The sequence below is a fragment of the Molossus molossus genome, unplaced genomic scaffold, assembly GCF_014108415.1.
Source record: "Molossus molossus isolate mMolMol1 unplaced genomic scaffold, mMolMol1.p scaffold_m16_p_6, whole genome shotgun sequence".
Lineage (NCBI taxonomy): Eukaryota > Metazoa > Chordata > Mammalia > Chiroptera > Molossidae > Molossus > Molossus molossus.
Window position 1 is genome coordinate 28,196,786 of NW_023425399.1, and position 15,691 is coordinate 28,212,476.

The 15,691-nt window shown below is 47.1% G+C and overlaps 1 protein-coding gene across 5 annotated transcripts in view; it reads right to left on the bottom strand.

The window, feature by feature from the left end:
- The window catches only part of SLC23A2 (solute carrier family 23 member 2), a 151,697-nt gene that overhangs the window by 2,853 nt on the left and 133,153 nt on the right, over positions 1-15,691 (bottom strand). For all 5 annotated transcript variants that reach the window (XM_036244240.1, XM_036244237.1, XM_036244241.1 and 2 more), the window contains 6 exons: positions 15,326-15,446; positions 14,549-14,705; positions 11,280-11,427; positions 9,816-9,921; positions 3,134-3,263; positions 1,532-1,669 (listed from right to left, as the gene is read on the bottom strand). In XM_036244240.1, coding sequence (XP_036100133.1) covers positions 1,532-1,669; positions 3,134-3,263; positions 9,816-9,921; positions 11,280-11,427; positions 14,549-14,705; positions 15,326-15,446 — 800 coding nt within the window. The remainder of the gene's footprint in view (positions 1-1,531; positions 1,670-3,133; positions 3,264-9,815; positions 9,922-11,279; positions 11,428-14,548; positions 14,706-15,325; positions 15,447-15,691) is intronic.

Consider the following 15,691-nt stretch of genomic DNA (forward strand, 5'->3'; position numbering starts at 1 on the left):
CCAGCACCGTGTCCCCAGCTGAGGTCAAGCAGGTGACACCCAGCCGTCTTGTTTCAGCTGGTACTGTAAACACCTGTCCTTTAGCAGTCTATTCAGTACCACTTTTTTTTTTTTTTTGCATTTCTGTGTTTTTGTTGGTGATTTTGCTGATTAAAATGGCCCCCAGTGTTGTGCTGAAGGTCTGCCTAGTGTCCTAATTGCAAGAAGGCTGGATGTGCCCCTGCAGAAAACAGGTGTCGTGAGCTTCGTGCAGGCACCGGTCAGTGCTGTCGGTCATCCTCCCCACAGGAGCAAAGGGTCAGCATTTGCTCATTCCATGCTCACGGAACAGAACTACCAAGAATGAGAACTGATTGTATTGAATGTAAACTGTAATTTAAAAAATTGAATTAAAAAAAGGCTGTACTCCATATCAATTTTCCTAATAGCACTCGTCACAACAGTCCAAAGGTGAAAAAAACCCCTATGTTCATCAATGAATAAATGGATAAACAGATTATGATATATACATACAATGGAATATTATTTAGCTGTAAGAAGGAAATACTTACACATGCTATAACATGGATGAATCTCAAAAACATTACGCTGAGTGAAAGAAGCCAGACACAAAAAAATCACATTTATATGAAGTACGCAGAATAGGTGAATCCATAGAAACAGAAAGCAGACTGTTGGCTGCCAAGGGCTGGGAGAAGAGGGACGAGAAATTACCTTTCTAATGGTCACAGCACTTTATTTTTGAGTAATGAGATTATTTTAGAAACTAGATATGAGGTGGTGGTTATACAACATTATGCATGTACTAAAATGCCACCAAACTGTTTGCTTTAAAATGGTTAATTTTATATTATGTGAATTACACCTCAAAAATGTATGTATATACACACATAAAAATGGCCTCCAATTCTACATAAAATGTAGGCAGCAATAGCTATTTCTTTTTTCTTTTTTTTGTCAGAGAGAAAGAAACATCGACCAGCTGCCTCCTGCACACCCCGACCGGGGATCGAGCCTGGGACCCTGGGAAGTGCCCTGATGGGATAGAACTGGGACCTCTCGGTCCATTAAGCCACACCAGCTGGGCAGCAATAGCTGTTTAAGATGGTTCCTCTTTAGTCATTCTCATGACATTGGGGAATTAAAATGAAAACAAAAAAAGGGTCTGAAAGGCTAATCTTGAATTCAAGTAAGTTATAATCCCTGTTGAAAAACAAGTACTTCAAAGTCTATATAGCTTCAAGAAATTATACACTTTAATACAGCCTTAATCTGGGAAATCAAAAGGTTTTGCACAGAGGCCTGGGGGGACCTTAACATGCATGTTAGTTCCACGTACACCAGCTCATGTAGGAGTGCAAAGGGCTTCCAGACAAACTGCAGCAGAGTGAGATTCAAATGAAATACACAGATGGACATTCACCAAGACAACTCCTGAGGTTCCAAAGTCCTCTCTGACTGGTGATGAGCCGTGATAAATTGGTGGCTCTGGTCCCAGCTCCCCCCAAGATTCAAGACCCGTTCTCCCTACCTGTGACCAGAGGGTTCTGTCTGAGGTAACTTGGAAGGACGAGCCCAAAGAAGATCGAAAATCCAAGCACAAAGAGGTTCCGGGAAGAATTTAAATCGATGAACTGCAGATTAGAGAGTCCCACAGCTGTGATCATTCCTGGAGAGAAAATGTCAGAAAGCAAGTTCCAGTAACTCATGTGGATGAGCTCACGGTGTGGAGGACAGATGACTCACAGCTGTCGAAGGCAGACTCCCCACAATGTCCTTTCTCTGTCCCATCAGAACCAAGTCAGAAGACCAGAGCAGTGACAGGTTGGGGGGCGGGGGCAGAATGTGGCCACCTGGTTGCTGGGCTTATTCAGGGGCATAAGCATCACACTGTCGTAAGGCCATAAGGCTTTTCTTTACACCAAGCAGGAAACTAAGGACATTGGTTCCCCCTTGAAACCTCTATGCAAACATTCCTATTAAATTAGGAAACTCACCTGAATATCTGGTCCCTGATTACAACTAAATGGCACAGAGACCAGAGAGCCATTGCAAAAATGGTCTGTTTTATTATTTTTTATCTGCATCCAAGGACATTTTTGCATTTATCTTCAGATAGAGTGGGAGGGACGGAGAGAGAAACATCGATGTGAGAGAGGCCCATAGAGTGGTTGCCACCCACACAACCCCAACCAGGGCCAGGGACAAACTGCAACCGAGGTATGTGCCCTTAGGGGCAACTGAACTCAGGACTCTCCGGTCCGCGGGGCCGACGCTCTAACTGCTGAGCCAAACCGGCCAGGCAAAAATGGTCTGCTTTAAACAGCCCATTCAGAGGGTAAGACAGGTTGAGTTAATTTACCAATTAAATACCAATTAAAGAGGTTATATGTCACCTGCCCAGTGTCATTTTGTGGACTGAGCGTCATACCAAGGACTGAGACGTCCCAGTTCCATTCCCAGTCAGGGCACATGCCTGGGTTGTGGGTTCGATCCCCAGTAGGGGGCCTGCAGGACACAGCCTATTGATGTATCTCTCGCACATCGATGTTTCTATCTCTCCCTTTCTCTCTCTCTCTAAAAAAAAATCAATAAAAGTATGTAAAGTATGATGCCTTCATTGATTCTTTAAAAAATAATGAGATTACATGTCATCTTTCTTTTCCTAGACCAAATATTCTACCTTTGATTGTACCTTCAACATAAATTCAACTCAAAGATTTATGTAAGGTCTTATGTTTTAAAGGTCTATCCTTTTGTATTTTATTTTTTAAAATGTTTTTATTGATTTTTTTAGAGAGAGGAAGGGAGAAAGAGGAAAAAACATCGATGTGAGAGAGATACATCCATCAGTTGCCTCCTGCATGCCCCACACTGGGGATTGAGCCCGCAACCCAGGCATGTGCCCTGACCAGGAATCGAACCAGGACCTCTCAGTCCACGGGATGACGCTCAATCCACTGAGCCACAACAGCTGGGCTATCCTTTTGTATTTTAAAATAGAAATGTATTGTTATCTCCAAGCTTACCAAAAAGATTTAGCAAAAAAACCCATAATTCCTATGAAGAGTTAGCAAATAGGAAGAAAAGGCACGTGAGAGGGAAGCCCGCCATCAAGGAAATGGAGTCTTACCGAAGAGAGTACAGAAGAGGGCGCCAAGCACAGGGTCCGGAAGGGAGGCGAAGAGGGCGCTGAACTTCCCGATCATGCCCAAGGCGAGCATGAGGGCGGCCCCGTACTGTATCACCCGGCGGCTGCCGACCTACAAGACAGAGGAGAGACAGTTGTTCAGTTCAACAGGAATTCCCCGGGCTCCTTGGGGCAAATGTGACAAAACTCTCATTCAAAACCTAGATTACTTTAAAATGTTTAGTTAAGAGGAATCAGTCTCTCATTTCATAATGAGGACTGATCTCAATGCACAAACACTATATATTACTATAAAGCACCCAGAGTAAAACAATTCCCACTACCTTTGCTCATTCCCACTGGTTGCTCATCTCCCTTGAGTGGGGGAGGCAGTGGAGCAGGACTTTGTCTTTGCCGCTGAGCCCTGGACGCTGTCACCTTAGTCTGGACCTGCTCCTGCACTCGGGTCCTGGGTTTCTAATGCCCAGTCACCGGCTGGGATGAACTTCTAGGGTCTCAAATGCAAAATGTAAAAGCTACCTTTTGCTTCTGCTTCTCTTCTGGGTTCCTGGCACACCCCTTCACCCACCAAGTTCTCTCTCCCCATAGCACTTCAGCCTCAACAACTCCAACTCCCTTGTACCCTGAATCAGATAAAAGCCCCAAACATTCCTGGAACCTCCTGTCCTCATGTATCTTTCCCATTAGAGGTGGCACAGCCTAGAGGTCAAAGTGCAGATTCTTGAGCCCTACTGCCTAGCGGGCATCCCCACTCTACCTCTATCCATGTGACCCGGGCACGCTACTCATCCTCAGCGGGTGGCAGGATCCTCATCTCTAAGCCTGAGGTTTTGCTTTCAGGATTACATGAGGCGATGAATACAATAGTTTGAACAGCACCTGGCATGCATCAGGAGACACGACAGCCTCTCACCTGGGCCTGCTGCCTCTGGCCTTTCTCCGCCCTGCCCTATGGTAGAGGGACCTTTCTAATATGATTTGCAAGGTCAGTCTTCTGCCTAAGTCCTCTGAGATGCTCATAAATTAAAACATTTCTCAAGCTCTTCCCAACAGAGCCAAGCCCGCCAACAAGCTCCCTGCCCCACCAGGTCCAACCCCCCATACTGGAGGCTCAGTGCCTGCCCCTCGGTGTACCAGGCAGGCCAGGGCCTGTCTCTCTGGAACACCCTTTTCCATATCCCCCTCCTGGCTGGCTCCCAGACACATCCTTCAAACACTACCCAAATGTGACCTCCTCTGCAGAGCCTTCCTGGATTTCAAGGCTGGGTTCCTCCCTCTCCCTCCTCCACTCTAGGTTTCTGCAGCAGCACTTACTATCATTTCCATGTGGGCTCATCTTTTCCTGTTAAAGCTGATGTCTGCCTTCTAGAAGCTTCCATCTAGCCCATCACACCCAGGTAGCGAGAGGTGGAGCTGGCACTGGGTTCGAGAAGCCTGCATTCTGGCTCCTACTCTGTGCTGCCTCTCCCAGGAAAATACTCTGACACATGAGAGGTTCCGGAAGGTTCGGGGGAACGCTCATGGGCTTTAACATGACTTACAGTGAGACGAAGATGACTCCTTACACTTAAGTGAAATGAAGTGAAATGAAGTTCAAGATCCAGCCCTCAGACGCACTCATCACATAGGGAAAGCTTCCCCAGACCCCTGTGGCTGGTGGTCCCCACCTGGGGCCGCACAGTGCAGGACGCCGCCCTACTGCACAAGGTTCTGCTGGACGGTGCTGGGCTAGGGCGTCCCGCAGCCGCTCTGGGGACCCCAGGATCAGTCACGGCTGAGACTGGAGCCCAGCCTCCACTGTTTCAGTCTGCGGGTCCTCCCACATAGCAACAAGGGCAGGGAAGCAGCGAAAAAGGTCAGGAAACTGGGGAATCCAGTAGAAATGACCTATGCTAGGCTGTATGACATGATAGGAACCCTTTCATTTATAAATGGCCCATTTTTCAGCAAACACTTTAGGACCCACTATGTGACTAGCCCTTGTTAAACTGCGGGGGGCAGATGCAAAGATGAGTAAGTCACAAGCTTATGATGAAAGTCTTGTCCTGTTGCCATTGTTACTCTGTGTGGGGGCCCAGTGGGAAGAAACACTGAAGAGCCCTGGCCGGTTTGGCTCAGCGGTTGGAGCGTCGGCCTGCGGTACAGAGAGACCCGGGTTCGGTTCCCGCTAAGGGCACGTACCTCGGTTGCAGTTTGTCCCCGGCCCTGGTTGGTCGTGCGGGTGGCAGCCACTTGATGTGTCCCTTCACGTCGATGTTTCTCTCTCTCTCTCTTCCTCTCTCTCCCTCCCGCTCTATCTGAACAAAAAATGGAAAAATGTCCTCGGGTGAGGATAAAAAAAAAAAAAAAAAGTAAAAAAAAGAAACACTGAAGAGTTGGAAAGGGGTCCCCAGAGATGTTGTTGAGGGATGAGGAGGAGCATCCAGGCAGAAGAAACCACCTGTGCAAAGACCACTTCCCAGCAGGGTCAGGCAGCCCTGCAGCTGTGCAGGGGGAGGGCCGGGCTGGCCCCAGGGATGCCGGAAACCTAGCCCTACATGAAACCACACATGGAAGGGTTAGATGATCTGCATTAGATGCTGTCAAAAACACCAACAAAAAACCAGACAGCAATGGAGCCATTCTTGTGTTCAACGAATGTTAACTGCCTATTATATTGATGCTCCACACACGGCTCTAAAGGCCGTGCCTCTCCCTGGCAGGTGCGGCTCGGTTGGCTGGGCATCATCCCATAACCCGCAAGGTTGCCGGCTGGTTCCGGGTCAGGACACATGCACGGGTTGCGGGCTCCATCCCCAGTGCAGGAGGCAGACAACTGATGTTTTGCTCTCACATCGACGTTTTTCTCTTTCCCCCTCTCCCTTCCTCTCTCTCTAAAAGTCAATTAAAAATATTTAAAAATAGCCCTGGCTGGTTTGGCTCATCAGTAGAGCATTGGCCTGCAGTCCAGAGAGACCCAGGTTCGGTTCCCGCTAAGGGCATGTACCTCCGTTGCAGTTTGTCCCTGGCCCTGGTTGGGTCGTGCGGGTGGCAATCACTCGATGTGTCCCTTTCACGTCGATGTCTCTCTCTGTCTCTCTCTGTCTCTCTCCCTCCCCACTCTATCTGAACAAAAAATGGAAAAATGTCCTCGGGTGAGGATTAAAAAAAAAAAAAAATTCCTCGAATCTAAAAAAAAATTTAGAAAATAAAAAAATAAACCCCTGCTTCCCAGTGCTGACACGGAGCCTTCACATCTCCTTTCCCACTGCCCACCTCCCTTCTGAACTTCAGCTCAGCCTCGAGGGCCAGCATTTCTGACTTTCCAAAGGCTTTCCACAGTGTGGAGTGCAGCGGAGGAGACAGGACCTCCCTCTGGACACCACCAAAGACACTACAGCCAGGGACATGGCGTTTGCTCTGCTTCTAGAAATAAACGTTGAGCTAAATATTGAATATGTTGTATGAAGAAATAATATGCAGGCACTACAGCTGAGGTACTTAAAGGAAGTCTATTCTTGTTCTAATTATCCAGAGAGCTTAAACTTCTGAATATTCCAGTCCTGTGTCAATGCCTGAATATACATGTGGACACATACCAGACCTCCAGATAACCCTCTGATTACGCCCTGAAGAACTCGTTATCCAGACCCCCCGACATCTGGTGCTACCATACCTCCTGCCACCAATCTAATCTTTCCAATCTCCTAACATCTGACTGACCAATCCTAGGACTAAGAATGCAGAATTGATAATTCTCAAGAATATAGTTTTTATGGTTAAGAACTCTTAACGGTTCTTTCTTCTTCCAAAAGCTTCTGGATTTTTGCTTAGCAGGGTCCCTAATTTGAAAACTCTAAAGCCCTTGAATAAATCTTTATCATTTATTTCTAGCCAAAGCCTCCAACTCTTTTTGAGTTCACCTGACATCATAAGAAGATGACAGCTCTAGCTTACTGTGCGTCCACCACACGCTGGACTCTGCTAAGGGCTTCACATCGAGTTATTAATTCCAGTCCTTGCAGGCTATCGTATTGACAAGGACATGGAGACTCAGAGAGATGATGTCACATTGGGAGAAAGTGACGGAGTCAGGGCTGGAACCCAAAGCAGCCACCTTCCCCCGTCCGCCCCTCTGTATGGGACTGACATCGGCACACACTCAGTGGAGGAGTCCTGCGATGCAATCCGACCCCTTAGAACTGCAGAACACAAGGGGGTAAACAGCCTCAACTCCTGATCAAGCAGAATTTCCATGGACGTGGAATTCTACAACTAGATAAAGAATAGCAACGATCAGAGTTGCCAGGAAATGGAGGCAGATTCTTTGGAAGAGCCACCATCACTCTCTCTCTGTGTGCCCTGGAGTTCTGACCCAGCAGCCCAGACCAGAGCCGCTAGACAGAACTTTCTGCACTGCTGGAAATATCCTGCACCTATGCTGTTCTATGGTAGCCACTAGCCACAAGTGACCACCGAGCCCCTGAAATGTGTGCCCAAGGAACTGAATCTTTTGTTTTAACTAATTTAAACTTAAATAGCCACACGTGGCTATTGACTGCCCTATTGGACAGTACAGATCTAGCTCTAGACCCGTCAGATTTCAGACCTCAGTTCTGCTCAGGAAAGTGACTTGTCCCAAACTCTTCAGCCCAGAACTTGTGCCTTTCTCCTGGACAGGATGTCCCATCAGCTGCATGGCTCAGGCCACAGAGAAATTTCTGCTGCAAGTCCCACTTCCCCACTTGAGGCAGCAGCGTAGATGACTGATAACACTGTCTCCGCAAGGCAAGGGAACCCGATTCCAGGGCTGACACTGCCCCTGAATGGATATGCAGCCTTTGCCTGGGGAAAGTGATCCAAAAGGATTCAGAAAGAAAATCCATTTAACTCACTGCAAAGCACTGGCAGGTTGCCTTCCTGAATAAGCTAGCACCCTTCAAACTGTAATAAAGATCATTATTCCCCAGACCGCCCCGGTCCTGTTTTAGAAGGGGTCCTCACAGGGCGGCACCACTTACTCCCTACAGTGACCCTGCTCGTGGAGTGTTTCAAAGGGGTACCCAAAGGGAGCTGGCTTATTAAACTGTCTTCCCCTAAGAGTCCCTCCATCTACAACTTTACATTGGTGTATTTCAGATCAGTTATATGTCCACCGGTTCATGCAGCACACTGGTTAACGAGCGAGGGGCTTATGCTCACTGTGTTCACGTGAGACACTGTGTGCGGCCACTGGTTCTCACCACTGGGGTGGCACTAGAGGAAGTGCCCATCAGGCAGCTCCCACATGCCCTGCACCAGGAGCAACAGACAGCAGGTGGCGCCATCTGCACACCTGAGGCTGAGCTGTGTTGGCCCCACCAAACTTACAGGAAAACCAACTAATGTGTTAAGCATGTACTGTGCATGCCCTGCTCCCTCTCACCTGGTTTTACAGTCAAGATTAATCAAACTTAGTATCTGGTTTCTTTTTATCTGGCTATAGAATCTCAGAGAGCTGGGTACGAGGATTTCTAATTTCACAGAGGGTAAATTCTAGAAGGCTCCAGCTTACCCCCAAGATCTCAGGACACAGGTCTCAGGTGAGGGAGACTGTGATCCATGCAGGCTGAACATGACAGTGAGCAGTTCTAATGGTCTCTAGTTGCACGTGATGGCCAGGGGCCGAGCTGCAGTCCCAGGCCAACAGCATGCTTTGGCCCTAGACCAGTGGTTCTCAACCGGTGTGCTGCAAGCCTTTTTACAACATGCAACACCTGCTATTTAGTCAGTGACAACTGATTTTATCTAAAAGAGGGGGGTTCTGCTGCTATGGCTTGAAAACATGTTCTTTACTGGAAGATCAAGTATTTTCTGTAATGGATGGTACCCTCTCTGATCTAGAACTAATGCCATTTCCTAACAGGTCTCTTGTTTCCACCTCCTTCCCCACCTGCCACGGCCAACTCTCATTCTAGCAGCCCAAGTGATCCATAAAAAAACAAAAACAAAACCAGATTGAATAGTCTCCTCCTGGAGCGCCCCCATCCACTGGGTCTCTGGCAACCTAGAGTGACAGTGACCTGGTCCTCGGTTACCTAGAGGACTTCATCTGCTCTTACCTTCCCCTGCCCCCCACATGGCTTCTTGGCTGATCCCCAACATGCTGGCCTTTGTACTGGCTGTCCCCCTACCCAAACGCCCACTCCCCAGGTACCTGCACAGCTCCCTCCTTCCCTGGCTCCTTCAGGCCTTGGCTCCAGGCCGTCTCCTCAGTGAGGCTTAGCCTGACCACCCCATTTAAAACTCACCCTCACTCCCATCCCCTGCCTCTGCCCCGTGTTTCTGTCATACTTAGTCTGTTTACTGCATATTATTTGTCTTTCCCTGCTAGAAAGTAAACTCCACAACAGGGGGTATTTTTCTTTTTTATTCACAATACATCCCACGTGCCTGAAGCAGGCTGGTGCAGGGTCTAGACTGCATGAAGGAATGATAGCACCTGGATGCCTGCCGACCAAGGCCGGCCAAGGGGGAGAGACCTCCACCAGCATTCCAAAAACCCATCAACAACAAAAAAGGAGATGAGGGAAGAAGAGGATCTCAGAACTGAAGGCCTTCCTTGTGGAACTCAGGTGGTCAGACCGATCAATGAAATGGATCAACCGTCAGTGGCCCAACCATTTAATTAGCAAAATGTTTGTACCTTAGTAATTCCCAAAACTCCAATGTTGGGACTGGATGAAGTAGAGCCGTTCCCAGTGCCAAATATGCCATCGAGAACACAGGAGAGACCCTCCACGAAAATCCCCCTGAAATGAAAAGGAATGGGGCAAAAAGAAACATTCCTTCAATGGGGGAACACTGAAATCTGCTCTAAACGGCTGCGACCCACAGGCCTGGGCCACGCTCGGAGGCCTCTGCACACCCTGGGGGGAGTGAGCAAGGCAGCCTCAGGCCCCACTCCAGACTCCATGCTCCTTCAACTTTTGAGAAGCACGTCTGTGAACCACACATTAGACATGGGGGTTTAAGCAGTGTTTCAAATTAAAAGATTTTAGCCAGCCCTGGCCGGTTTGGCTCAGCGGTTAGAGCGTCGGCCTGTGGTCCGGGGAGACCCGGGTTCGGTTCCGCTAAGGGCATGTACCTCGGTTGCAGTTTGTTCCCGACCCTGGTTGGTCGTGCGGGTGGCAGCCACTCGATGTGTCCCTTTCACGTCGATGTTTCTCTCTCTTCCTCTCTCTCCCTCCCACTCTATCTGTGCAAAAAATGGAAAAATGTCCTCTGGTGAGGATGAAAAACAAACAAACAAACAAACAAATAAAAGATTTTAGCCAGAAAATGGCCATTTGTTGGGATCTAAGACAAACATGGGCCATCCATTGATTTGATTCCTTTGCTATTAATATACAGTGTCATCAGGAAGAACATGCTTTGTAATTCTGTAAACACTGACACTTTTGAAAAGAATCAACATACAAGTAATTTAATCATCTGCAATGCCTCAGGACTGTAACCCCTGAAACCAAGGCAAGAAATGCTAAGACACCAGGCCATTGGATCTCATCACATGCAGGCCCTTTTGGAGGTGGGAATAGGGTGATGGGGGGATCTGGGCAAGTTTATCTTCTCTGCAGCCTCCACAGGGTCCGATTCACTCCTGGCCTCCAGAAACTAAAGACCAGGTGTGCTGAGAACCTAAACCCCACAGTTCATCAACCTCTAGATTCTGCAGACTTCATTTATTCCTGCTCTTATCTCTACACCTGTACACATTATAAATGTGAATAGATGACACAGCATCTACCCCTTAGAACAGCTCGGGAAACAATAAAGGGGACACATGCCCATGACCCCAAACCAAGTAAAGAACAGTGGCAGTGTCTGGCGTGTGCTTTGGTGAATTAAAGTTCTGCAGTGGCCTCAGAGAATGTCTTATGTAACTGTCACTGTGAGGAAGAAAGGGAAAAGATTCTGCTCAGTGTCACAAACAAGGAAAATGGGGGCAAAGTGAGGACAGTGACATGTCCAAAGACAAACAGCCAATGAAGAGCCCTGATCTTGGCTGCCTCCGTGCTGAAACTCTCGGTTTCTTCTCCAAATTACCCAAACCGAGCACAGAGTAACGAGGTGGTGAGCTCACCGAACAACTTGTTTCTCAGGAACGTACCTGTTTATTGCATGGATGGGAGGCGGAGGGGCACAGGACAGCCTTGCACAGGCGTAGTAGTCCCCAATAGACTCGATAATACTGGCGACAACAGCGCTGAGCATGCCAATGACGCCAGCTGCGGAGATGGTGGGCAGTCCCCACTGAACTGCAGAAGGAATACAAATGTGAAATCCTCATTTTCCTATAGGGGCAAGCAAAAGTCACCACATGAATTATTCAGAATGCCCAAGGACTCACCAAGATCCACCCAGACTCTGAAACTCATGGAAAGTTCATTTTTAAACCTACATCACCAATGGCTAGATGCCTGGGAACAGTTCCCAAGTCGAATGAAGATGACCACAACCATGTTCGGTCTGCTCTGTGTCCTTATTTAAAAGAAATTGCTTGGCAGAAAGAGGTGGGTGCTTCTCTCCTGCTTCAAAGCCAGTGTGTCTAAATTACAATTTAAACAGCCTGCTGTATTGGGATTGAAATTTGTATGAGGATTTTTAACTCTGCTGTGCAAAGTGTGGTGCAAACTAATGGTGCCCTTGCTCTGGGGACAGCATCAAGTGAAAAGTCACCAGATAAACTTAAATCCCAACAATCAAGCATGGCACAAGGTACAGGTAACCCTTCTATAGTGTTATAGCAGCACTTCTATATTTTTTATTAGTAAACCATGGTAGGGAAAACTAAATAGTTTCCTTTAAGAAAGCAAAGAGAAATTCCAGGTAGCTTCATTTTGAGCATCTGGATTTAGTTCATTCTTCATTAGATGTACCTTTAAAGGAAAAAAAAAAATCTCTTCTGGACTTTCAAAGCAATGGATCTTATTTAATAAAAACAGCATGAGGAAGTTTCACTGTTAGAGTGAATAGACTTCTTTGATCAAGTACCTAGACCTTCTTTGCTTGAACCATTAGTTATTATAAAGTTACTAAGAAAAAAAGCACAGCAGGAAAAGAAAGATGGATAGATAAAATGGTCTCCTGTGCAGGGGCCATCAAAGTACTTTGGGGACTGAATGATCTAGGAACAGTGTGATGGTTAGACATCAAATGAAGGCAACCCAAACTGGGTCACAACGAGTGCAAGTCAGGAATTCAGGAAGAGGACAGTCCCTGTCCAGGGAGGGTCTGGAAAGCAAGAGATGAGTGGAGACGGTGTTTTGGGCGGGCAGCGGCCTGAGCAGCAGGTGGGCAGAACCAGGCGCACAGGAACGGGCTGCTCAGCAGAGGGTGCCTGTGGCAAGGAGGAAGGCAGGTTTAGGAAGGGCTCCACATACCACCTAGAGTGCTTGGCCAGTCTCATAGGTAACAGGAACCTCAGGTTTGGGAAGAAGACGATTACACGTAAGTAAGATGTGCAGAACGTGCTTGGAGTATGTATGAGGGCATAACTGCTCCCACCCGGGGCTACTTTACCCTGCGGGAGCAGAGAGGACGCAGAAGACCGTGGTCAGAGGGTCAAGATGAGCATCCACGGGAAGGGCTCAGCATGCAGCAGCAGTGGGCTTGGACAGCATCTCATCTCCAGGTGGGTTTGGAGTAGATTTTTCTCATGCAGATGATTTCTTTAGCAAGCAACATTTTGTATTTTCTAATCTTTTATATGGTTACCTTGTTGCTGATGTCATGCTGTGGTTTCATTTTAGTGTCTTCATTTAGGGGAGAAATTTTTATTTTGCCCTTTACTATTTTTCAGAAATTGCCTTTTATTTTCTTAATCTCTATTTTTACTGTTTTCTAATTTTTCCCCCTTCTGTCGGAAGCCCTTAATTTTGACTTATAAAATCTTTATTCCATCTACCACATTTTAAATTTGTAATCTAAATTTTGGACCCCTTTTCTTCAGATTACATTTATGGGTGTTTCATCTCTCCTTTTAACTAGAGCCTTTAATTTATGTTGTTACTTTACAGCAGAGTTTCTCTGCCTCAGCACTGTTGACATTTTGGGCCCCAAACCTGTATTTTAACAGCCAATCCAGGTCATTCTTAGCATGCTAAAGACAGAGACATATTTGAAAACCAGACTCCAAATTAAGCCAAATCGTCAGAGACTCCTTAAGATACGTCCTTTTAGCTTTCTGGGGTAGCTTTGCCCAGGGGAACTTGGGCAACAGAGCAGCTCACACAGCCAGGGGTCGGTCTGGCCGGAAGCCGGACGCTGTCGCTCAGCACACGCACAGCTGCTGCTCCTGATGAGCCCACCTGCGTCCCTGGTCACACACATCTCAGGAGCCACCTGTGCAGGTGGAGGGCCACCCCACCTGTGCCCGCCCCGGGGCTCCCTCCCATCTGCCCTCCCAGGCCTCCTCCTGAGGGCCTCAACAGCTGGCTTTTAATCTCACTTTACCTCAGACTGTATGTATATTTATGAACTGTGCATTTTTGTTAAAAAGGAGAGATATACATAAATACATAGACCACATGATCTGGTGAGAGTGTTCTTTTGGACAGACCACACTTTTAAAGCGTTTATAAATGCGTCAAGACAGAAGAGACAACTGCCAATGTTGCAGTCATTTAACATGCTTACAATAGTCTCTGGCCTAGTCCTAACACTTCTGGCTTTTCCTGCTTTCTCTCCTGCCATTATAAAATAAAAAAACGTGATGCTATCAAAAGGGGAATAAATGAGCACAGCCTAAGCTCAGGCTTCTCTAATAATCTCCCAAAGGCCAAAACAGAGTCTTCACAACAAAACAACCCAGCACTAATAACTGCAAGTGAATCCAAATGATACCTCAGCTGGGGGCTGTCCCCACCCCGACCTGGTCAACAGTTATTCAACACTTAAATCCTAAGATACCTCTTCTACCCATTGTAAATATCAGTTTACCTCTGACAGCTGTGATCAAATTTACAAGATTATGGCTCCCCATTAAAAGATTATACAAACTCCATCATGCTTGAGCAGTCTGCTTGCTAATCTTCAGGCCCTGTGCACGCAGCTCTGTGCTTGCGTTTCTGAGAGCTACCCTTAAATCCTAACCACCAGATCTCAAACCTGGCAAGAGACCACTTGTCTAGGATTTCACCCAAGTGGAACCAGAAGAACCAACTAGTTAACCAGAGAAGGGAGCTGGTTAGTTGTGTGTGTTAATTGTGGCTCTGTAGGAACAGGGCCTCCCGTCACTGGGGGTCAAATCCTCTAACAACCAGAGTGGAAAGACCTCAGGGACAGGCAGCTTTTCCTGCTGCAGAGCCTTCTGCCAGCTTCCAACTCCTGTAACTGCCCTCGTGAGCTCCTGACCCCTCTGGCCACCAGAATACTTACATGGGTACGGGACCTTAAACCATGGAGCCACCAGAAGCACGCCCTGCCGGGCATCCGTCCGAGCGTAGAAGCCATACTTGGTGTTGTCCGGAGGGAAGACATCTGTCACCGTGAAGATGAAGCAGAGCAGCCAAGACACAAGAATGGCTAGGATGATCTGAAGGGTCAAAGAACGCGCTCAGGCCAGAGGTGGTGAGTGCCAGCAAAACACGTGTCTTCCTACAGTCTGAATGTCACACCCCAGGACCCCCCACTGTCAGTATTTCACTAAAAAAACCGTAACAGATCTGCTGAAAGCCTATCCCTTGAGTGGAATCACATTTAAAGAGAACAGTTTTATGCAGGTAAAGTTACTTTAACCCTAAGTCTGGCTAGTAAAATAAGAGTAACGGACAATGTTCCTGCAGAGGCAACGTGGAACCAGACCGCCCTCGGTCCTGGAACAATCCATGTCCTCCTAAGGGATTTCAGAATCAGAAGTGTCTACCACTTTTATTTATTTATTTATTTTTTTGGTACGTGCACCTAGCAGGAACCGAACTTGGGACTCTCTGGTCCACAGGCCGGTGCTCCAACTGCTGAGCCAACCCGACCAGGGCGCATCCACCACTTTTAAACTGAAAGCCCATGACAATTTGGGAGGTCGTCAGTACCCCGAAGTCACCACACAGACATGGTCCCCCCGCCGAGCAGACCTGCTTAAAACCCTCCTTTCACATAAACACCTTACGTGAGAAACCAAGGGCACTGTCGTCAGGAGAGGAAAGAAGTACTTACGGGGAACATTTTGAAAAGCTGTAACTTGTATGCAGTCCATCCTTTCTTGGATTTGTAAATTGGGAGAGGAAATTTAACATTTCTGGCATATTGAGAAAACAGTAATACTAGAAAAATTGTCCTGGGAAGAGAAAGAAAACAAACTAGTTTAAAAGCTTGTTGGAATTTTAAAATATTACTCAAACCTTCAATGGCAAAGTGATCATGTGTTCAACTCATTTTTCTAGAAAATGGCTAGTCCTCTAAACTATTATTTGGGAAATCATATCTTTTGTAAAGAATATTTCTGAAAATATATTAGAACTCTTGTTCTTACAATTTCTTTTTTTTTCATTAATTTATTTATTTTTGTTACAGATGTTTCTC